This window comes from Chenopodium album, chromosome 27 (assembly GCF_948465745.1).
Source record: "Chenopodium album chromosome 27, dcCheAlbu1.1, whole genome shotgun sequence".
Lineage (NCBI taxonomy): Eukaryota > Viridiplantae > Streptophyta > Magnoliopsida > Caryophyllales > Amaranthaceae > Chenopodium > Chenopodium album.
The window spans coordinates 26,777,039-26,801,874 of NC_137860.1; the positions used below are offsets into that span (position 1 = coordinate 26,777,039).

Sequence of the window (24,836 nt, forward strand, 5' to 3'; positions counted from 1 at the left end):
CCCAACAAATTTATAAATTGAACTTTACAAATACTATTGTGTTATTTTTAGGAAATTTTGACAATTACCACCTTTTGTTATGGCCATTTTAGCAATTACCACCTTCTATTTTTTTTTTTTTAAAATTACCACCTTCTATTTTCAAAAACATCAAAAGTTACCACCTTCTTGCCTCCCATCTACCACGTGATGTCATTTTGGGCCCATTATTTCCCTTTCCTCCCTATTTCCCTCACATTTCTCATTCCTATTTGGATTCTCATCTCCCCTTTCACTTTTTTTTCCCCTAAACCACCAATAAGTGTTCGTCAATTTTGATTTGGAGGAGTAAATTGAAGTGTTTTTGATTGTATGGGGGAAAAGAAGTGAAAGGGGGGATGAAATTGAGTTAGGAATGAGAAATGTGAGGGAAATAGGGAGGAAAGGGAAAGAATGAGCCCAAAATGACGTCACGTGGTAGTTGAGGGGCAAGAAGGTGGTAACTTTTGATTTTTTGAAAATAGAAGGTGGTAATTTTCAAAAAAAAAAAAAAATACAAGGTGGTAATTGCTAAAATGGACATAACAGAAGGTGGTAATTGTCAAATTTTCCTTATTTTTAAGTATACAAGTAAATAGCTTAGTCATCTTAATTGAAGCAATATCTATACTAATATATTAAAAGGTGTTCCTAAGAACGTCTATACACCACGTAGACCCCCTCATTTCTCCACGTCACTTACTCAACTTCGTATTATGCCACATCATTGACTCAACTCCTAAAAATGCTACGTCGATCATCCACACAACCAGAACCTTGACCTCTAATAAGAAAAGTTATTGTTAAACCATCGAGGCTAACTGTCAATTATAATTCAACTTAGCACAATAAATAATATTATACTACAAAGTACGTACTACATACAAACTATAAGATGCTCTTAAAAATTAGCAGTTACACCGCCATAAAAGTAGTAACTCGGGGCAACACCCGGGCTACCCACTAGCTGCTTAACTAATTCCCTCAAATCCATATTTTTACCAGCGATTTTTAGATAAGTCCTAAGGGCAATTAATTATTATAACAACTCTGAATATTATGATGATTTTTTTTTTCATTTCTATTTTTGCTTTAATTTGTTAACTAGCTATGCTTATCTCTTTTTAGGTAAGGGAGTTACAGTTTAGGTGTTTGGTCGTTTTCTTGCTATTACTCATTAAAGTTAAGGAAAATTGTGGCATTTTGTAACTTAAATGTCAAAGGATCGGAATTGAATAATAATACTTCAAGTGTGACGATAAAATGTACTTAATGACATGTTGAAAATCAGTCATATTCCATAGGATAGTTTACATAAAATTATATTGGGTGATGTTTGCCTATTGTCGAGATAAGACCTAATGACTTACTCCGCGTATACGGAGTATTACTTAAGTACACTATTACTTACAATTCAGGAAATTTCCCAAAGTAAGTCACTTACATTTATTCTGATACCCTTTTAGTCCTATGTTACTTGTATTAATTGACCGAGTACACTGTTTTACTATTCGTTTTCAATAATTATAAAAAATTAATACTATATATGTTTATAATAAACATTAAGATAAATTTATCAACCACATTAGCAAAAAATTACAGTCAAAATTAATGTAAAAATTCAAAATAATGCGATAATATTGGCCGAATTAGTATTTTTGGAGATATTCTTTCAAAGTTTCCCATGTACAGATTCGCTATTGGCCTAAACGGCTAAACCTATAATAGTATGTTGAATATACTTTATAAATCTTGTTAGCTGTCAATTGACATGGGAACTTAAGCCTTTTACTAGAACTCTCTATTAGATTCCATGTTTCGCAAAGCACAAGTTGAAAGTCTCGATTGAGACCTTTCCCAAATTAACGGAACAAATTAAATATCATCGCCAATTATATTTTATTTTATTTTCACAACTTAAATTATATTAGCCGTATTAGTATCAAATAGAATATCTAGCTAGCAAAAATAAAAATATTCTCTAAATTAAAGAAAATTAGGAGGAATTGGAAGTACTGTACCAACTAGTACAACTATAGCCACAACTTGACAACTTATAATAATTATTCAAATCATATAAATAAATAATTATCAAAACTTATGCACTAAGGAATAATATTGCTCGTGCAACGTTACATTTAATAATAATACTTCTATTATATTATTGTAAACAATGTCATAATACACTTTCTATTAAGTACAAAGTATATTTATCATTTTTTCTTAATAAATAAAAAAAACCCCTAATTTAAACTATTGGAACACTTCCTACAAAAACGTAGCTTAATAAGCTTTACCTTTTTATTACAACATATATAATAAAAAAAAACTTGGAACAAATATTTTTATGTATAGTTTTAATTGTATTTTTGTTGCTTGAGCTGAGAATAGAACTTGCTGATAAAAGCCTCAGCAGCCTGATCCACATGCTTGTCCTCCTCCGAATTTTGCACCGGAAATGGCGAATCCGTTACCCTTAGTTGCCGGACCCTAGGGCTACGTCCAAACCCTAGACGACTAGGCAAAGCCGGTGAAGGGGCCGAAACTTCTTCATTATGTAACATCATATCAACCATGTTGCTAACATCCTCTAGGTTAACATTTTCACCATCTTCTTGATAAGGAGAAGGCATGTATAAGGGATTTTTATTTTGGTGACGGTGGATTTTCTTTAACTTGTTGGTGAAGTAATGGCGGTATAGAGGGGTGTCACTACAACTAAACTCGTACACACGTGTGGTGTCGTCGTTAGGGTGGTTGTTGGGTGTAGTTAAGCCGACTTTGGAGATGTAGTCATCGTCGTGGTTGTGGTGGTGGTGGTGGAGCATTAGGTTTGCAAGGTTCTTACTAGCAAGCTTGCCGCGCTTCATCATCAAGTTGAGATCCATGAGTAATTTCTTTATGCATAGACCTTTCTTTATCATGAAGATAGCCACCCTCACTATTTTCCATATTTTCTTTGATATATTTGAGATATTTGGCTCCATTTTTATGCTTATAAGGTATGTAATTGTTTGTTTTTGTGTTTTTTTTGTGTGAATATAGAGATCAAGATGCAAGAGAGTGTATTTTTTGTAGGAGAGAAAAATATAATTGGGAAGACAAGGCTTTAATTTTGTTATGAGAATTGAAAGGAAATAAGGTGTGTGCTATATATAGCCCAATAAAGGAAGAAAAACTATTGTCAAATAAAAAGGAAGAAAAAAAAGGTTGATTTGGAAAAGTTAATAAAGTTAGAGTTGGTAATATAATATATAGAAAATATGTTGTGGTGCATTTACTTTAGATGAGAGTGGGTGTGCGCATGAAATTTCAAGTTTGCTTAACTGTAACAAAAAATTTGTTTCTTTTCTTTTTCTTACTTTGTTGAAATGTTGTATAATTTGGACTTGTTACATGGAATTATTGGTGTTAAAATAGATGCGTGTGGTACACACTCTAATGAGTAATAAAGTTGTAAGATTTCCTAGCTAGTTGGGTTGGGTACGGTAAGGAAGCCCAATGTTAACATAAGGAGAAAGATGGCCCATTAAGGCATTAAGATTACGGAAGGAAGTACTCCCATCATTCCAAAATAGATAATGACCAAATTTATTTGTCAATGCAATACTATAACCAATGATATTGTTTGGAAACCTCCAATAATACCTTTGATTATCAAAAAGTATATAGGATAGTAGATATTAGAAAACTATACATTGAGACGATTCAAACAAGTGGCCACGTGATTGTATATATGTAATCTTATGTATAAGGCACAAATTGAGACGATTCAATTTGGGTCTCTTCAAGTTTAATGTTTGTTATGGAAAATTAATTGGGGTTAAAAACCAGGTCAAGTCAGTTAGGATATCAGTTAACTTTAGGTCAGGTAAATTCGAGTATCAAGTCTCGTAAAAAAAAAAAAAAAAAAAAAAAAAAATCGAGTATCAAGTCAAATGCGGGTGATCAACTCCAATTCGAATTGGAACGGGTTTTGGTTTGGGTCTCTTTGGATTTTAGATTTAAATTGTTTCATGGTCAGGTATATCTAGGAACGGGTATGTGATTGGAACTAGGTCTATTTTTCTAATTCTAATCAACTATAGATGATATGATGGACCATATATGGGAGGAGTTCGCTCAAGTTAACCTCCGTGATAAATAACGTTTCCTCATTAATGTTGACTGTAAATAGCTAAATTTGTGATATAAGATCAAATTAAACTGAAAAATCTCTGTAGACATGGGTACGTAGCTATAATATGCGCATTAGCCGCCTTTTTACTTATGAATTGTGTACATAAAAGAACATGCCAAATGATGATTACATCACAAATAAGTTGGGAATACATACACTGCATTTGTGTTAGCCAGCTCACAAGTTAAGGAAACAATTGGATTACAATATTTACAAAAGCTCTTAAAATTAGCTCGTTTGTAGAAAAAGTCTACAACTATACTCGTATTACTTTGCTCATCTCACTTACTATACATGGCAGCAGCAAAATCAAGCTATGTGAAATGGAAATATTCTTTAATCTTCATACATAATTTAAACAAAAGTATTAAAGTAAATTTGTAATAATATTTTAACTTGAATCTCGAGGTCAATGTAAATTTGTAAATGTATGCCAAAGAAAACTTGCCTTTAGGTGATCTATGTTACTTAAATTGGTTACGTTGTATAGTTTGTGAGTAGTTTCGAACTTTCTATGAGCTGTTGGCACCTTTAATATTATTTATTTATTTATTTATTTATGTTTTGGAAGAAGACCCTTTCTAGCTAGAAAGCAATTCCTTTGCAAAGACTTGATATGCTATGTATGTATAATTAATAATTGTCCTTTTTAATGAATGAATTTTGGGAAACATTTATACATGACAAACTTTAATTCAAGCTAAGGTTATATATTTAATTTTATTCAAAATGTAATTTAGGTACTCAAGCTAAGGAATTAAGCACTAATATTGTTATGAGAATTACTTCCATGCATGTTGTATGGCTAATTTATGGGTATAGGTGGGTACGTGGCACATATATATATGTCATGTACATTTTGAATACACCTTATACATCTCCGACATGCCAAGTAACAATTTTGTTTCAATAATTACACATTTTAATAATACAAAACAAACTATATATCTCATTAAATTAGCTAGATTTCACAAGTAGCTAAGGTCATACATAATTGCATACTTTTGATTTAAAAAAAAATTTAAACTCAAGTCTAACTAGCTAGCTAGATAAGAATGCACGACGCGTTCAAAAAAAAAAAAAAAGTAAGAATGCTCAATATTGCAATACAAACCAACTTAAACTTAGTGCCTGTTCACTTCAGCTTAATTTCAGTTCAGTTCGGTTCAGTTCAGCTCCTAATTTCCTTCTCTCATAAAATATTCATTTCAACTCAATTCAGTTCGGTTAAGTTCAGTTCAATTCAGCTCAGCTTAGCTGGTTTCAGCTCCAATCAGTTCTGTTTGGTTCAGTTCTGTTCAACTCAGTTCAGTAAATATGAACAGACCCTTAAAGGTGGCAAATTGACAATTAGGATAATTTTAACAAGTTAAAAAATCATATATTTGAATTGGATAATTTAGATCAGATAAATCATACATGCTACTAAGTTAAATTTCTTGTTATACATACAATCAACTTTTTTTTAGAAAAGGCGCTCTAGGACGAAGTAAAGTTTGAGAAACATTCTTCAAGGATTATAAATTCTATGGCGTATACAAATTAAAGGATAATATTATGGAGATAAATGGATTAAGTATATCTTTTAAAAGTAGTGTACATAGCTACATGCACGTATAAAGCTACTATTTCGTGTTCTCGATCATTTACAAACTTTAAGCTTCTTGGATTCGTGGTGTACTTAATCCTTAAGCATTTAACCCATCAAAATCCAACAAAGTTGAGTATTTTTTTGGGCTACGATTTTGACATGTGGCATTTTAATCATGAAAAGTTGAGCAATTGCTTTTATTTATTGACGAATCCTAAGAGAGTAAATGATACGTTACATAAATATACATATAATATCTAGTAACGTATATGATTGAGTAACATTATGCTCTTGCTTTTGAAGTTTGATGGATATATGGATAGCAATGTGTTAATATACTTCAATCATGAATATACTGTAATACATAAGAATTATAATGGAAAATGCGCAACTTTGATTCTTTTTAATGTAGGGTTCCCACCATAGATTTGAAGAAATAATTTACATTATTGGTGAAGTAGACCGTTAGATTAGATCGAGGTGTGTGGTATCAAGAAGACATACAATTTACAAAGCTTTGCCTTTTTGCTATCTATTGATGGGTTTTGAGATAAATTATAGTAGGGGCCTATTCACTTTAACTTAATTTCAATTCAATTCAGTTCAGCTCCAATCAGTTCAGTTCATCTCATAATTTCTTTCTCTCATAATATATTCATTTCAGCTCAATTCAGTTCAGCTCCAATCAGTTCATTAGTTCAGTTCAGCTCCAATCAGTTTAGTTCAGTTCAGCTCAATTCAGTAAATGTGAACAGGCCCGTAGTGTTGGAAATATTTTATTTTTTGTATGCTTAAAAATTCCAAGTTATATGGTATTATAATTACTTAGTGCGAGTGTATCTTTTCTTGGTTAAGTGTGGTTCAATAGAGATCCTTCTTTTAGGATCGATATGGTTGTTTTAATATGTCGAATTATAATTCTTAATATATATACTATGAAGTATAAGCCTATAAAAAGGTATATCTATGTTATATAAGTGTAAGTACAAGCCTATATATTACCCGACATAGTGATCGAGATTTTAATAAAATAAATAGTTCAATTTGAAAAAATAACACATATAGTCCATGATTTTATCTACTATAGGTTTTCTTAATCAAGAAAATGTATATATACATTATTTGCCCATTAGATAATAAACTATACCTAAAAACAGACGAAGATAAAATATATACAAATTTTATTTGAGGAAAAACAACAAAGTAATTGAACTTGTTTGATTATTTAGATTATTCCACCTATTCTTCATATTTATTTATTTATTTTTATGACTTTTTGATATTTATTTTGGGTAAATTGAATCACCTCTTGGCTCTAGGTGACTAGGTTGTAAATGTAAGTTTTTTTTCCTAAATTTTATTTTATAAGTACATAGTTAGGCTCTATGGGGTGTGCTAACTTATTAAAGGCCTGTTCATATTTACTTAATTTCAATTCAGTTCAGTTCATTTCAGCTCCAATCAATTCAGTTAAGTTTAGTTTAGTTCAGTTCAGCTCCAATCAGTTCAGTTTAACTCCTAATTTTCTTCCCTCATAAAATATTCATTTCAGTTCAGTTTAGCTCCAATCAGTTCAGTTCAGTTCAGTTTAGCTCAGTAAATGTGAACATGCCCTTAATCTTATTTTAATTTCTCAGAATTTATTATAGTAGTTGTGTAGATATAAGGAGTTGTTTGGTTGCCAAATAAAAACATGGGAATTTGAAAATCCTAGGAATTGTATTTTTTTGAAGTTGTTTGGTTAACAAATTCATGCCAAGTAGAGATTCCCATGAATTTCCATTTCTCACAAAATGGGGGAAGTTAATTTCCAATTCTCATGAATTTCCACTTCCATTAGTTAACCAAACAATAAATTTCCTAGGAAGTTCAATTTCATGAGAAATTAATTTCCAAAGAATTTACAATTCCTACATTCAACCAAACGAGCCCTAAGGATTTATTTTAATTAACTTTGTATCTCGCTGTACTTTGTTTAAAATATGCTTAAAAAAATATGATGAATAAAATAGAGCCTTAACACCGAAGAAGCGAAAGAATCCTTCGATGTTCTCTCTTAAGATGCTAATAATAAAGAATTCGAGTTATATAAGGAGTATATAATTAGTACTATTTCAAGTACAGTGTGCATAGTGACTGTTAAGCTACTATCACTTTCCAACATAAAAGTCTATTCAAAACAAAGCTATGAAGATGCAATTGCTTTAATTTTGATTGGAAATCGGAACTAGTTGCACTTCTTGGCCCCCCTAGCTTTTTTTTGTTATTCTTCTACTTGTATTATATAAAACAAACATTAATCTAATAATCTTAGAGCATGGAGTAATTTACATGTACATAACTAACAAAAATGAGATTTTTTTTTTTTTTAAAAAATATTTATTTTATTTTATTTTTATTTTAAGAACAATCACGTACACCTGAAAGTTGGATTCGAACTTACCAAACAACAAAACCAAACTCAAACAGTTTTAATTAACTTTTTTTTTTGTATATATATTTTTATTGAGAATGAACCAATTAAAATACTTAACTAATTAAAAGTGAAAATTTTTAATGTAAAATAAATATTAATTACACTAATTGAGTATTGACTCGTGATTTTAACATGCATTATAAACTTAATACTAGCATTTTATATGTTAATTAGTTGTCTAATGTTCTGGTGCATTCATCAGCCATATCCTATACGAAGTAAAAAATTAGCATTATTACCAAACTTTTCAAACGAGAGTGAGGGATATCTCAAGTGATTAGAACTTCCCTTCCGATCTAGGAAATTTTGGGATCAATTCTCACCCCGTCCTTTTGTCTAACCAAAAAAAAAAAAAAAAGTCTCATGCATAAAGCAATAAAGCATAAAAGATATGTAATGATAAAAATATTGGTTAGTGCTTGGGGTCCATGGAGTCTTTTTCATGTTTGATGCTGTTGGCCCAAAACTTCGTAGCGATCGTTATTATTATTTACTTATTTATTTATTTAATTTTTTTTTTTTTTTTTTTTTTTTTTTTTTTTTTTTTTTTTTTTTTTTTTTGGTGAGGATGAGCTCATGAGCTATTGCATTATAAATAATTTGTAACTTTTTAACCTAATCTTATGCCTTAAGTAAATTTAATTGTGTGTAATCTTTCAATAAACCAAGAAAATTCCAAAAAAAAAAAACTCATTTTCTATTAGAAAACATTATTTTATGAATATCATACATATATGCCATAATTACAAGGAAAAAAATGACATAATAATTTAGCTAGCTTACTCCAAAAGATCTAGAAAAGCTCGTGCCCTATATCAAAAACTTGGACATTAACACATCTAAATCTACATTTGTGCAATTTTGCATCTATTATTAGTACAACTTCCATGTCGTACTATACAACAACTAATAGTTCAACCATAGAGTTTGGCAATATATTAATTGAAGTAGAACCGTATTCACCCAAATACTCGTACACCATTCTTATATTGATTGATCGCGAATTTGCTTTTCAAGCCGGGAGTAGAACCTCTTAATGAAATCTTCGGCAGCTTGATCCACTCGACGATCATAACCCTCCTCACTTTGCAAAGGAAATGGCGAATCAGTAATCCTTAGCTGTCGGACACCGCGTTTATCTTTGCTAGGTAAAGGTGACACGGCCTCTAGCACCTTGTAAATAGCTTCAAAACTATCCGTGCCATCAAAACTCCGTAGGGGTGTGTAATAGAAGCTGTTGTTACGGTGGTGTTGACATTGACCGCCTTTTTTCTTGGTGTCGAGGTTGTGGTGGTGGTTCAAGGGGGTGTTAGTGCAACTAATGTCGGACTCTTGAGAGAAGTCGGTAGGGCTAGATTGAAGGTGGGAGGGTTCAAATACGCCGTCCCTAGAGGGAAAGGTGTCGCGGTGGTGGTGATGGTGGTAGTGATGGAATAAAAGGTTTTTAATAGCGACTTTACTAGCGATTTTGCCTCGTTTCATCATTAAATTGATGTTTAGGAGAAATTTCTTCTTGGTAGTGATACCTTTTTTTAGCATGAAAAAGGCTATTTTCACCATATTCCATAGCTTTTTTGTGATTATTGGTAGATTTTGTTCCATTTTTTTTTTTTAACTTGGGTTTAATTTGAGATTGGATTTTGATGTTTAATTTGTGAAATTGAGAGATTTTTGATTAAGAAAAAAGAGAGAACAAGTGTATTTGTGAGAGGAATGATAATGAAAGTGTTTAAGGAATATGGTAAAATAGAAAGAGAAGTGGGTGTATTTATAGGGAGTAGAAGTGAATGAAGCTACGTAAAGGGTTAGAGTAGAGAAATAGATTTTTTGAATAAATGTTGCGGTTTAAAATTTTTAAGTGGTCACTCCTACTTTAAAAAGGGAGTTTGTAAAATGGTGGTTTTCCCTCACAAATTTATGATTAAATATTGTTACTAACTTAGTTCTCTAAAAAGTCTTCAATCAATTTCACATTTTGCTTTATTGAGAGTTGTATTAAATTAGTAGGAGGTTTAAACGTCTTCAGTCAGTAATTTATGCATAAAGTTAAAATTCTCATGTGTGATCTTATCAGATTTGATTTTAATATTGATTTGATTATAACTTGAATTATTATGATTGTACTTGTACTTATATACCTTGCGTTTTAATAAAAATCTCATTTGCCTTTTCCACATATTCGTAAATTTTAAAATGGACAAATACGTTACTTTGATTTCATTGTGTTAGATTCAAGTCGATGAAATTTTTTTTTTTCCTTTTTTTTTTTTGGTGTTTAAAGAGCCACAAGGGCGAGTGATGAGAATCGATCCCAAAATCATTTGGTATCGGGAGAGAAGTTCCAACCACTTGAACTATCCCTCACTCTCGTCAATGTATATTTTCTAAATATACATTTTTTTGGCTAATTTTTACTTATAGATAATTTAAAAGTTTAATAAATAAAATTATATATCGATCGAGCTAAAGAAATCGTTAGTTAGTATCAAATGGAGGGAGTAATAATTAATAAACTAATAATACAATCATACAAGAAGATGGTATTAGTGCTCTTTTTTTCAAAAAAAAAAAAAAAAAAATGGTACTAGTGCTCCGACTTTAGCTTGACAAGTTTTGATACCTGGCCCATTACTTAGAAAGTGGGTTTAGGTTTGATGATTTAACATACATGGGCCTCCGATTTAAAATTTTTCCCTATTTTTTAATTTTTTTTTTACTTCGCTCTCCAACAATCATACGGTTCATACTTCATACGTATTTGACCATTAATTAGAAAGAGTTTTGGTTTGACAATCATACATTCTCATACTTTTTAGAAGTTTTCCTTGTGAGTAGAGCTTTCTAATAAATTTTTCTTACCTTTTTTTTTTTTATTTTTTTATTTTTTTTTTATTTTGTATTAAAAAACATTCCCATATTTTTGCCGAATAACTTTGCATATTTTTTTTTTTTTAATGGTAAAAAGAATTAAACATTAGGAAGCCCTCCTCACGAGGGGAATTCCTAATATAAAATTACTTTGCATATACAAGAAATACTTATAGTCATGAAAAATTAAAATATGCCGGGCAAACACGAAAAGAACCAAGACATTAATTATTTGTGGTTTGAAAGTAAAGTTAACCGATTCATTTAGGTATGTATCATAGTTGAGTTGTGTGGAACATTGAAAATAAAATATTTAAAACTTATATATATGGATTATAAAAGTAAAAAATAAGAACAAACACTGAAACACATGTACAAATGTACAATGTTCAGTTTACATGAGCTACATACTCTACAAGAAAAGAGATAATACTACATTTTCTTATTAGATTTCATGAAAGATAAAAATAGAGGTAAACAAATTGAAGGAGATACAACACAAATGGTTCCTTTTACAACACAAATTATGTATTCTTCTCTCAAACATGCATGTTAACAATAATAAATATTTAGAATAAAAATTTAATCTCTTTATTCGAAGTGATAATAAGAAGTAGAATTTAATCAATAGTTATCGTCTGCCCTATTATATTTCACTTAGGGCATTCTCTTCAAATTATTTTCACTTTAGTTCAGTTCAGTTCAGTTCTTAATTTCTTTCTCTCATAAAATATTAAGTTCAATTCAGTTCAGCTCCAATAAGTTCAGTTCAGTTCAGTTAATCAGAACAGGACCTTAGGCAACTCCACGAAGTAAGAATTATTAGAGCATTTCTTGTCCTAAGTAACTTGGTCTCTGCAGAAATTAGGAAATTAAGCATTCTATAAACCGACCATAATCACCTTTTAGGCAAAGTAGTTTGTTTTTTCACCTTTGCTTTTTTGAATTATAAGCACTTTAATTCATTATTGATTAGAAAACGTTTCTTGGTTGAGGAGTGTTACTACGTGTCCTGGCTGATTGCTATCTATCAAATTAGAGAGGAACTCTTTGGCTGTACGTATATATATGTACGTGTAACAACTAACAAGTGTGAAGTGTCTTTTGTACCACAATAGAACTAAAAGTAGTACCAACAAGGGTTTTTGGTATATTAGACTTTATGTAGAAATAATAGTGCGTGTAGAGGTTTAAATTAAAGAATCAATAGATCGCGCTTGTTATCGTCTTAAAGGACAGGAATAATTATTTGAATTAAATTTATTTGAATTTTCTAACTTATTTATATTATATATCTAACTTATTTTATTTTTATTTTATACTAGCTTAAGGCTCGTGTTGGTAACGTCGGTAAGTCTAAGTTTTGTAAGAAAATTAATTATATCAAACAAATAAAATTTGATAAAACACACTCATTAAATATATAGAAATTATACTGTCATAATTTGTATTAAAAGGCAAGGAAAAAAAATAACTTAAAATGGATTTTTTGGACTGCCTAAAATCGATAATTATTAATCTGATTTGGTTACCGTGCCACACACAGTATGTCCAAAAACAATGACTTATTAATTCTCCTATATATGACAAACAAAGTTTGATATACATATGCATAAAATAATAAACGTAAAAAATAATTTTTGATACCTAATTTCAAATTTTGCTTTTACAGTTCTTTTACGAAATATCTAAATTAAAAAACGCCTCTATATTAGAAAAAAGACTTAAAGATTAGTTTCACTTAGAGAAATTCGCTATAGAAAGTCAAGAGCAAGCTTGTTTTAGTGAGCCTATGTTTAGTTCATCTTATTTTTTTCAATTTTACATATTCAAAACCTAATCGGAAATTCTATATGCGATTTTTTAAATAGGATGAACTAAACATAGGCTCACTAATTAGGAATGAACTAAACATAGGCTCACTAAGATAGGCTATGTTTAGTTCATCTAATTATTTTAGTGAGCCTATGAACTAAACCATGCGGCAGGGTGTCAAATTAGCAAATGTCAAAGTAACTCCACCAACTAACCTAGTAACCCCTCCAACCAAGTAACCCCTGACCGGACCTAGTAACCCCTGATCCTGCACCACCTCAAAGCCTTAAACTCCACCACACCACCACCAACTCCCGTACCCACTGCCCCACGCCACCATGCAGCTCCAGCCCCAGCCCCTAACCCTGATCCACCCACCCTAACACTGACCAAACCCAAACCCACACCAAAAACCCACCCTAACCACCATCAACCATGCGCAGCAACCATGCTGCCACCAACTCCCAAAACCCACCATAACCACCACGCCACTACCAACCATGCCCAACAACCCACACCTAGCCCAGATACGCCACCAACACCAGCCCCAACCCTGATACGCCATGCCACCACCACAATTCACCGAACCCACAAACAAACCCAGATCCAACCAAAACACAACCAAACTGAAAAAAAAAATTTAAATCTAACAAATACCTTAAAAATTAACAATGGCTTCAAATTTCACTTCAAATATGGCTAAAAAGGCCAAATTCGAACATGAAAACACTAGATCTAGAGTTTTCATGGCCGAATTTGGCTTAAAAACCTCTAAGTTGTTTTCCCGCGATGGAGTACGAGGAGCTACCTGTCACTCACGAAATTGATACTTCACGTCGATCTGGGTTGGAGCTTCAAGGAAGTCGACGACCACGACGACGATTTGGTTTGGAGCTTCAAGGAAGTTGGTGCTTCAAGGAAGAGATATATAATGGAGGAGAAGGGAGGAGAGAGAAGAGAAGAGAGAGAAAAGAGAGTAATAAATATTTTTTTTAAAAAAAAAAATAAATTGTGGCTGGCTGTAGGGTGCTGCCAGCCGCATATAAAACTTAATATATAAAAGATAAAATTTTTATTTAATGTAAAATAAAACTTTTTCAATATTCATTCAAAAAAAAAAATATAATATCTCGATAGTCTTTCCATATTTTGGTAAATAAAAATTGTCCAAATTATATCGTGATTCGCTTGGTAAATACTTTTAATACAATGAATAATCTTGTTTAATAATCTTTATATATAGTGATTGACATTAATATATAGTAATTGACGGTTCGTATAAGAAGGAAAATTTTTAAATCACTTCCCAAAAATAACACCTATTTCAAAATAACCACCTATTAATTTTCATTTTTATTTCACCACCCCTTAACTTAAAAAATTACTCAGATTCCCACCTTTTTCAAAATTCCGGTGGTTTTTCCTTATGTGGCCCCACCTCCAACTCCATTTCCATTTTCCGTTGCATCACCGCAAAACCTCTCTTCTCCATTTTCCTGCTTCACTTTCTCTCTCCTCCTTCATACCTGAAACCACCATGGGAGACAGAGGAAGGAGCCGCACTCAACAAAAACACTTCAAGCAAAGGGGAAAGAGGAAGGAATCCTAATTTCATAACAACCCCCAATTTAATTGAAGTAGGAACCCTAATTTCAGAAAATCCCTAATTCAATTATAATAGGAACCCTAATTCAAGAAAATCCCCAATTCAGTTGAAGCATGAATCCTAATATCATATAACCCCCAATTCTACCTATTTACCCCAATAATTGTGGAATTTGGTGAAGGAAATGTGAATTGAAGTTGGGAGAGCTGTTTTAAAGAGACAAAATGGGGGGGGGGGAATCATTCAAAAGGGTCAAAATAGCAGGTAGTAGCCGTTAGGTGGGGCCCACAGACGGCAAACCCACCGAAATTTTGAAAAAGGTGGGAATTTGAGTAACTTTTTATTTTAAGGGGTAATAAAATAAAATAAAAAAACTAGTGTTTATTTTGAAAATGGAGTCATTTTTGGTGGTAATTTTAAAATTTTCCTTATAAGAATTTCTTTTTTTTTTTTTTAAAAAAAAAGGAAAGAGTGAATTTGAGGGGAAAAAGCACATAGGAAGTGACATATGTCATTCTCGGTATTTGTTTTAGTATTATGTTATTGATTATATCATCTGAAATCATCAATGTATTTTTTTTCTCTAAAATAAGATGAGACAAACGAACTTTAAATTATAGGGATTAAGGGATACATAGATACACTTTGTCACTTTGACTAATTAATTATATAGTCTAACATGTATACTCCATAACAAACATTGAAAATTTGCTATATTAATTGATGTTTATCCAATAATCCTCCTAGCGTAAGTACTTAATTGCTAAGTATGTTTAAATTCCAAGAAAAGTAAGGCCAATGTGTTCTTTTGGCAGAGAATCAAATAGACAAGTGGAAAGAAGAATAAGTAGTAGTTTAGGAGCTCATACAATTATGCTAAGTAAGAATAAACTACTCGTATTATTTGAGATAACACGGATAAACAGATAAGGAAAAGCAAAGATCCCTCAATTATCATACTCGATCGGTTATTAGCCACATTATCCTTATCCATTTATACGTGATTTTGTGTATGATAGTGTTAATTTTTTTTTGTTAATTATTGGTTATTAGTTGGTGTATGATAGTAAATGGTCTCACATTGTCTGACAACTTGAAGCTAGTTTGTACTTACATAAAGAGAAAAGAAAATTATTAATCTTTGGCCTTTTGTAAGCTTTAATTCTTTCAACATCCACCAACTTTTGAGAGAATCAAATAAACCCTTTGAATTATGTATGTAAGAATTAGACACAATGCAAAGATATAATTGATGATAGATATGGATAGATTTTCCTAATTTTGATAACTAGTTAAGCTACCATTAAGTTCATAAAGCGGGATTCCCTTATCCTTTCTTCTAACATAAAGGGATTAATTAATGGAGTAAGCCAACTAGTAAGAGTAGATTGGATCCACATCCATATATGGTTATAGGTGCAACCGAGTATTTTAATTCATCTTTAAGAAAAAAAAAAAATGAAACTTTGTCGATTCATATAATATTCAATTACGCTTTTTGAGTGAAGTCAGTGGTTCTCACGTCGTTCTAAACTCTTATAATCCATAATTATTCATTAATACAATTGCTAATTACATGTGTCATATGACTTATATAAATTGTGCTATTTTAAATTTTTATCATTTAGCTTAAGTAAGACTAATTTAAGAAATTAATCAAAATAAAGTCATTCTTATTATAAGAGAAGTTTTGATGCTAATCATCATAATGTAGTAAACGTGACTATTAATTCGGAACTGAAAGAGTACTGATATATGGGTGAGACTGAAGAGAGATCCAGCCCATCCAGGACTTTACTTTGCTTGGTCATGGGTTTTAGAGGCTGCTGTAGGAGTTCTTTATGATACCTTGGCAAAAAGTGACTAGTAAATACAGCTAAGAAGGCTGGGCACAATTATTATTTTTGCCCGTTTTCTTCTTTTATGTAACGCCACATAATTGAAATTATTTATTAAAGTATCCTTTGTTTATTTTGAGCTTGATGTGCTCTCTTACTTTCTGAACATAGCTCTAAGGAGGACTCTATTGATTATTTTCTTTCTTGATTATTACAATTATTAAAAATAATTTTTTATTAGCTTCTCACTATGTACAATTCTACAACATCGGTCACCTAATATTGTAATTTAAATTAATACGGAGTAATAAACGGAATAATCCGGATAAAGGTATACATTAAACATGATTATCGTTCAATTATAACATGACAAGAGAAATTCTTTTGTACACAAAACAATTTGATTAAGAGAAATGTAGGCTTTGCATAGAAAGTGAGCAAAGTGGTAAATTTGAAACTTGTCGCATATAAAGCTCTGACCCTCTTTTTTGAATGTGGTGACAACTTTTTTGAAATGGTTATAATAATAATTTCTTAGTGTGTATATTTCTAGATGAATTATGTACAAATGCCGCAACTTTAGGTAAATCATGATAGACTTTTATTTGCTTTGTTATACTTCGTATTTAAGAGTCATAATAGACATTATATTGTTCATTCATTTTGTTATTCCTATGTAATCCTCGTATTAAATAATAATTTTAGAATCACTAATAAAAATAATAGTAATTGCATAATTGATTTCCTCTAGTTAATTCATGAAATATTTATGAACAATTAGGTATACATGTAAGGGCAACTAAAGTTCTTGCATAGGATGCTCTCTTCCTTTAATTTTTTTTATCCATTATGTAATTGTATAATTGTAAATTAAAAGTAGTTATTTTTTCAAATATACAACAATCCGATATCATTTTGAAAATACTCCATTTTTTTTTTTTGAAACAACTCCATACAAATCTAGCTTGCATACTCTCACAAGAAAACATTTTTTCGGTTTTTCCTATGAATAAATTATCCAATTTGATAAAATTATTTTAAATTTTTACCAGATGAACAATAGTCATTTAAATAATTCTATATGAAAATTAAGGCGTTTTAAAAGAACTCTCAACAAATTTCACAAAAAGTACCCAAATCATGAGACCCAATAAGGATCTTTCCTAAATGAAAGGAGCAAGTTATATGGCCAATTATGTTTGATTTTCATCACTTTATCCGTAATTTACTAACCAGTACTGTAGTACATACACTTTACTTAAAGGTACAAATTCTGGCAAACTTAATTATTTAGAAATTTTCCCCAATAGAAAAGAGGTAAATAAACCCAAAGTACTTCGTAGTATAGAAATGTACCAAATAGTACAATTATATAGGCACATAGCCACACATAAATTAATACGGATTACTATGTTGTTTCAAATTATTATATACTCGTACGAATTGAAGTTAGCGCGCACAAAAAAAAAAAAAAAATATTATATACGAAGTACTTTGTATAAATTGTTTAAAAAAAAAAAAATTGTATAATTCTTAAATCTCACAGAGTATATGCTAAGGAATAAATAATAATTGCTTGCGTATTTAACACTTCATTTGTTACTTTATACGTAGAAAATATTTTTGTATAATGTCATATTTCCATACAATACAAATTCGCAATAAAATAAAACATTTTCTTAGACAATTTCGTATTGAGAGAAAAAGAAGTCCTACTCTAAAATTGTACGTTCGTTTAACAAAATTTTCTTCAAATTACTCATTAGGAAATAATTTGAGACTATATACTACGTATTATTGTAGCTTAAGTTGTGAATAAAAGTTGTTAATAAAATCTTCTGCAGCTTGATCTACATGCTTGTCCTCCTCCACATTCTGCACCGGAAACGGTGAGTCCGTTATCCTTAGCTGCTGGACCATAGGGCTCCGTCCAAATCCTAGACCCGGCAAAGCCGGGGAAGGGGCCGAAAGACCACCACCAGCCTCTTCATTACGCAACATCATTTCTAGCACGCTGTTAAAATCCTCTAGATTAACATTTTCACCATCTTCCAAGGTTAAAGGGTATGGCATGTAATAGTGGTCATTTATTTGGTTACGTTGGTTTTTTCTTTTGTTGGTGAAGTAGTGACGGTATAAGGGTGTGTCACTACAACTAAACTCGTACTCCCGGGCGTCCTTGGTGAGGTAGTTACACTGCCCACCAACGCCGCCCTGAGTGTTGTGGTGGAACATAAGGTTTACTAGGGCTTTTTTACCGGCAATTTTGCCACGCTTCATCATGAAGTTGAGGTCCATAAGTAACTTTTTCTTGCATAAGCCTTTCTTTATCATGAAAATAGCCACCCTTACTATTTTCCATATTTTCCTTGATATGCTTTCTATTTTGGGTTCCATGGTTAATAGAGAAATTTGTTTTTTTGTTTAAGTGTTTATGAAAATTTTAGGAGAAAAAAAAGAGTTAAGAAGAGAAGGGTTTAATTTTGTTATGAAGTGAATGAAATTGGAAGAGGTTGTATATATAGGAAGAAAAAGTTGATTAGGACATGTTAAAATATTGAGTACTTTAGTTTGTGGGAGGGTGAGTATGAAGTTTCATTTTTCTTAACTTGTAACACTTCTACTTTTTCCAACTTTATTGAATAACATTAATTATTTCATAAATTGATATTTTAAGATGGACATGTTTCACGTAATGAATTGTTTTGCAAAAGGAGGGTGTGATAATTCATTGTGCTGTAACGGTAGTCTTTTAAGGTCCAATAGTAGTACTTCGTATAATAATTGTACGTAATTACTTATTGTATCTTGTTTAAAGATGTGTACAAATTAATTTGAGAATGGTTAGTTACGGTCAAATCTTGTTAATTAAGTTGATTTAACTTTGAGTATTAATTTTTTGTATGTTATGTATGTATGTTAAATGAGCTCTAACACACATTAATCAAGATCTTAAATGTATGATGGGAGCTTGTAATTAATGAATTGGAAGGTATGTATATATAGGACACATCAAGGTATAGGATCAAGTGGCGGGAATGTAATTGCCTCTATCTAGCTCTTGTCTAGTGGTTGATGAGACAACGACTATCCACGCGATTGTTTAAAGGTATCTTTTTAGTATGTAACCCAAAGATATGCTAGGTTAATCATGTTGAATGTCAATGTGACATTCTCATATGAGTCATATCCCATACAACTAACTAGTCACCATAGTAGATACAATGATCATGTTAATTGGTGTGACCAATTTGAATATGTCGCGTATAGTAAATAACTAGAAAAAGATTGAGCTTATATTCGTTCTTGATTTTGTGATTGATCAATAATTTGATACATACCATATAAGCTATGGAAATCAAAATTAAAATAAAAATCAATCACAAACTATAAAGTACATACTTGGCTGTCCATTTACTCTAAATCATAGAGTTAGATGGGGCCAAAATATGTGATATGTAATTGATACTTGTAGAAAATAATAAAGTGAAAAGTATTATTTAACAATGTTTTTATGTGTGGTATCAAGTAGAAATACGAACTAAGCTAAGACTTTGCTTTGAAGTTGTGATCCATGGGCGAGGAAACAAAGTGTGAAGGTCTCCATGGTTGTGGTCCAAAGGTGTAAAGGGTTGCCAATTTTTGTTAAATTGTTAGTCCTAATAGACAACTCATCTTCATCATGGAGGTAAAGTTAATAGATTTTTTCTTTCTCCTAAATCATAGGATTCAATTTAAGTTATATATTTGTGGCCGCGATTTCATTGATTATAAGCTTGTTTGCAAATGGTGTTTCATATAGTAGTAATTAGGGTTATTATATTCTAAGAGAGAGTTTAAGAAATAAAACATCATTTAAATGGTGTTTTTTATTATTTTTTTTTCTTTTGAAGGACCAACTAGAAATGTTTGATAAATGACTTTTGACTGGTTTTTATTATCATCGTCTTTTGACTATTGACTTTTTAAATTGGTAAAACATGTAAGAAACATTTTGTGAATTACTTCTACATATTTGATTGGCTGCAAAGTCAGTATCTGTCAAAAATGAAAAGATAGAATTAGTTTGTAGTTCTCATCGCGGTAAAATATGTTACTTTAGTTCAAGATTAGTCTAACTTGACATTGAAAAAAATGGGTTGGCACACTATTTGTTGACATACTATGCCCATGGAACATTAGGGGTCAGTATTCATTTTTCAAGGTTAAAAGGTTACTCCCCGTATTATCATATAGGGAGTACGATTTTCCAATCCATTTGTTTTGTAAAGTGTATTTTATCACCTCTTGCTTGCATTGGTGTGGCTCATGCTCATATATGAAGTATAACACTATGATCAATTGGTCACTATCAATCCCAACATGTTACACATGAATTATAACAAAAAATATGAAATTTCCAATATAAGTACGCATAGTTTATTGAAAATTCTATAGTGGTCGTTTCAAATATGACTATCATAATATTTTAATGATTATATAGTTCATAATTAATGTATTTTTATCCAAGTAATTATATATATTAATCTATTTTTGCTATAAAATATTATTATCAGCATTTTTTTAATTTATCAAATTTTTAGTTTTATTTATGTAATTTTTACACTTATTTTATAGTTTCTCGAAAAATATTTATTTTATGATGGATTAAAATTTTCAAAAATTATATTTGCATTGTAGAAATTAGAATACTAATTGTGTCCAATTTATAGTGTGAAAAAATGGATCGCTCATATTGTTTATCATTAAAATAATAAGATAGTCATATTTCAAACGACTACTGTAGAAACATCCATAGTTTATACATTCAGAAAGGAATTAGCCTGTCCAAAGTACATAAGTTCTAGAAAACTTCATATACAACGGATAGCATCATATTTTAGAAAACGGACGCACATATTAAGCATCACAGTTTTCTAAATTGTATTACATTCGTACCTATATGTTTGTGTATTTCATACTATCTTTAACTAATTTTTCCGCAACATAATACATGTTAACAACTAGTACTCTAGCAACAGCTTTGTTCCTTGAGTTGCGAGTAAAACCTCTGAATAAACTCCTCAGCCGCGTCATCCACACGTTGATCACCAACATTATCTTCATTTTGCGAAGGAAATGGAGAGTCTGTTACCCTCAGATTCCGAGTGTTGCTACCTTTACTAGAGATTATGGCATCTAGTACCTTGTTAATAGATTCTGATTCATCATTGTCTTCGAAACTTGGCGAGGGAGAGTAGTAGTAGTAGTAGTTTTGGCAATGTTTTTTCTTGTTGGTAAAGTAGTGATGGTATAAGGGGGTGTTTTTGCAGCTAAACTCGTACTCTTGTTGGGCTTCGAAACCAATAACACCGCCTTGTGTGGTGGAGACTTTGCCAATGGTAATGGTCTTTTTACCTCTCTTCATCATTAAGTTAAGGTCCAAGAGTAATTCTTCTTGGAGATACCTTTTCTTAGCATGAAAGTGGCTAGTTTAACCATGTTATATAGCTTTTTTGTGATTATTGGTAGGTTTTGCTCCATATTTTTCCTAGATTGTTGGAATTGTAGTAAGCTAGCTAGTAGCTAAGTTTGTGATGAGAATGTTGTATTTTTGAGAGACTAATAATTAAGAGATGTTTTTGGTGTGGTGAAAAAAGAAATGGTGGAAGGTGTATTTATAGCTAAGGAATTGAGCTAACTAGAGTTGAAGCTTAAGACTAAGGTTTTATGAGTGGACACTTTATATTAATGGAGCTCCCAATAATATTAATTAGTAGCAGTGCATGAATAATTTAATCAAGGGCAGGCCACCATCTACATGGCTTTAAGGCAAAAAAAGTTTTGTTTATGTCCTTTTCAATTTTTAACTTTAGCTTTTGCAAGAAATTTATTCTTTATTTTGTTATACTATGTTTGGTGTGTAGATTTTAGGGAGAAATTATTAATGGGGTTCTTCTAGACAACATATAGGTACGTACACCTTGTGTATATTAATTTACTGTATAACGCCCACTTGTAGGGTAATTATTTTAAGCCTAATTTATTAATTATCATCCAATGTGACTTCAATATATACATAAATGCTTCTATATTCATTCCTTTCTTCATTAGCTAGGATTGGAGCTATTTGTAAATCTAGGAATGCTCTATGAGGACTTAATGTAGCGGCAAAATAGATCAGCTAGATTGAATAGGTGGATTATTGGCTTTATTGCTTCAATTCTCTTTAGCAAGATTTGATACGTATCTAATAAATTGTCATTAATTCAACTAACAAATAGAAGTTTAACTAGTTATTAGCCTGGGCGATGCCCGGGGTCATTATAAATTTATTACTTTAATCAAATATATATATTTTGACTTGTTTGTCATTGAGAGCTTAAGTGGTGGTTTTTATTTATTTAATATAATAGCTTAGGGTAGCTTGTTGCTTGTATGAGTTGGTTTGATTATAAGAATAATTTTTTTACATTAAAATCATAAAAATATGATAAATCAAATCTTTATAAATTTGATGTCAAAATATATGTCAAAATATATACTACTCCATAATGCACAAAAATCTTTTACTCTATGATTACAATTTTATGAGTTAATGCACAAAATAAAACTGGAGTAATGTTTAATTTCTTACTAACTTTATTATTATGTACTCCCTCCGTCCCTAAATTACATTCCTCTTTCGCTCTATTATGTGAGGAATTAATGCTAGAAAGAGGAATGTAATTTAGGGACGGAGGGAGTAATTATTAAGGAGTTACAGTCCAAGGGAAATTGTCATGCATATTAAGAGTTTATCAATTAAACTTAACATTAATACATGAAAGTTAATGCATAGAGTTTTTCAATAATTAATGCTATGATATGATTTGGCGACGACACATCATATGCCAAATGGCAAAATTGTTGACACATGGCAAAACATCATGTCTTGCCATGAGTTTTAATATATATATTGATTGATTGATTAAGGATTCTTACTATATCTTTCTTATTCAAAACAAGGGTAGTACTATGTCAGTTAGGGATGCAAACTTTATATAGAGCAACTAAACAAAACATCATGTATAGTTAAGCACAATTCATGCACATAGTTATCTAATGATCCTTTCAAAAATGCTAAAGGTCACAATTTGTGACAACAAAGTAGTTGTTATAGTTACAATTTTATGTAGCAGATGATGTGTTATGTAAGGATTATGCGAACAAATGTTAGGTAAGGTACTTGGCCTATTTGGATATTCAATTTCTTCGGGATTGAATATTTTAATTCAACAAAATATATTATTACATTTAATTAAAATAAAGATATATTAAAATAATTATTAGATGATATATATCCTAGTTATTTTTAGTGATTGATATTCAAGAATCAAGATCAAAGGAAACATCTTTGCCATAGTTTCTTAAATTTCATCCCTAATTTATCCTCATCCATATAATTAACATCGTAGTAAATTTTTAACACGATAGTAAAAAAAATATGATGAGTAAAAAAATATGATGAGTCACATCTTATGTCGCACCAATGAATAAGAGCCATATGAATAAAATAAATATACTTTATAATAAAGTTCTACCTATATATGAATTTTAATGTATATTCTCTTATGTATTGTACTTCATTGCATTGTTAAGTATTTTTCCATTGAATTCTAAGAAAGGTAGACAAGTGTAAAGAAGATTATGTGGTGTTTTAGGAAGTCTTCCCCACAAAATGATTAATTCTTAAACAGATATATGGATAAACATCCAGTAAGGTTCCCTCAATTATTCATTCATATTATCCACTTATCCATTCAAATTAAATGATTTAATTTTGTTAATTATTAGTCATTGTTAATTATTAGTTTGTGTATAAATCTATACTAATATATTAAAAGGCATTTCAAAAAATGTGCTCTTACAACGCCACGTCACTAACTCAACTCCTTATTATGCCACGTCAGCTACTTTATTCTTCAATATGCCACATCACCATACTACTAACTATATTGAAAAAAAATATATGGATGAGAAGGTTCAAACACTAGACCTCTTGGAAGAGAGATTATTGTCTAACCATCTAGGCGGATAGCTAATTAATTATGTTTTAATGTTGCACACTAAATAATATTATACTATAAAAGTATCAAAGCTGCACAACTATAAAAGTAGTATCCCGAGGCAACGCCCGGGCTACTCACTAGTTAGTGATTAATTAATGGTCATACATTGCTTGACAACTCATAATCTAATTTATTTATGCAGCAAATAAAGAGGAGAAAACTTTGGACCGGAGATCATTAAACTTTAATTATTTACTCAATCTAAGAATCCAAGCCAACAATAGCATAAAATATCGAATTGGAAGAAATATGTTCTGTTAAAATATTACTCCGTATCGTGATTAAGAATAAGTTGCATGTCATCAATGTCATGTTGTAATAAGCTCTCATATACATGACTTGTTAAGTAGTACC

At 30.9% G+C, this 24,836-nt stretch overlaps 3 protein-coding genes across 3 annotated transcripts; all 3 read right to left on the reverse strand.

Annotated features, from left to right (window-relative positions):
* Positions 1–2,375: 2,375 nt before the first annotated feature.
* LOC145619882 (uncharacterized) lies at positions 2,376–3,005 on the reverse strand. Its single transcript, XM_081674569.1, has one exon. It carries the CDS (start codon positions 3,003–3,005, stop codon positions 2,376–2,378), a length of 630 nt encoding a protein of 209 aa, XP_081530695.1.
* Positions 3,006–18,186: 15,181 nt separating this feature from the next.
* LOC145619883 (uncharacterized) lies at positions 18,187–18,789 on the reverse strand. The gene has a single exon (XM_081674570.1). The coding sequence runs from the start codon at positions 18,787–18,789 to the stop codon at positions 18,187–18,189; it is 603 nt and encodes a 200-aa protein (XP_081530696.1).
* Positions 18,790–21,403: 2,614 nt separating this feature from the next.
* LOC145619884 (uncharacterized) lies at positions 21,404–21,799 on the reverse strand. The gene has a single exon (XM_081674571.1). It carries the CDS (start codon positions 21,797–21,799, stop codon positions 21,404–21,406), a length of 396 nt encoding a protein of 131 aa, XP_081530697.1.
* Between the last annotated feature and the right edge of the window lie 3,037 nt (positions 21,800–24,836).

Bases quoted from the DNA above. Each gene is read 5' to 3' on its own strand.
- LOC145619884 (XM_081674571.1), bottom strand. From the start codon at position 21,799: ATGAAGAGAGGTAAAAAGACCATTACCATTGGCAAAGTCTCCACCACA.
- LOC145619883 (XM_081674570.1), bottom strand. From the start codon at position 18,789: ATGGAACCCAAAATAGAAAGCATATCAAGGAAAATATGGAAAATAGTA.
- LOC145619882 (XM_081674569.1), bottom strand. From the start codon at position 3,005: ATGGAGCCAAATATCTCAAATATATCAAAGAAAATATGGAAAATAGTG.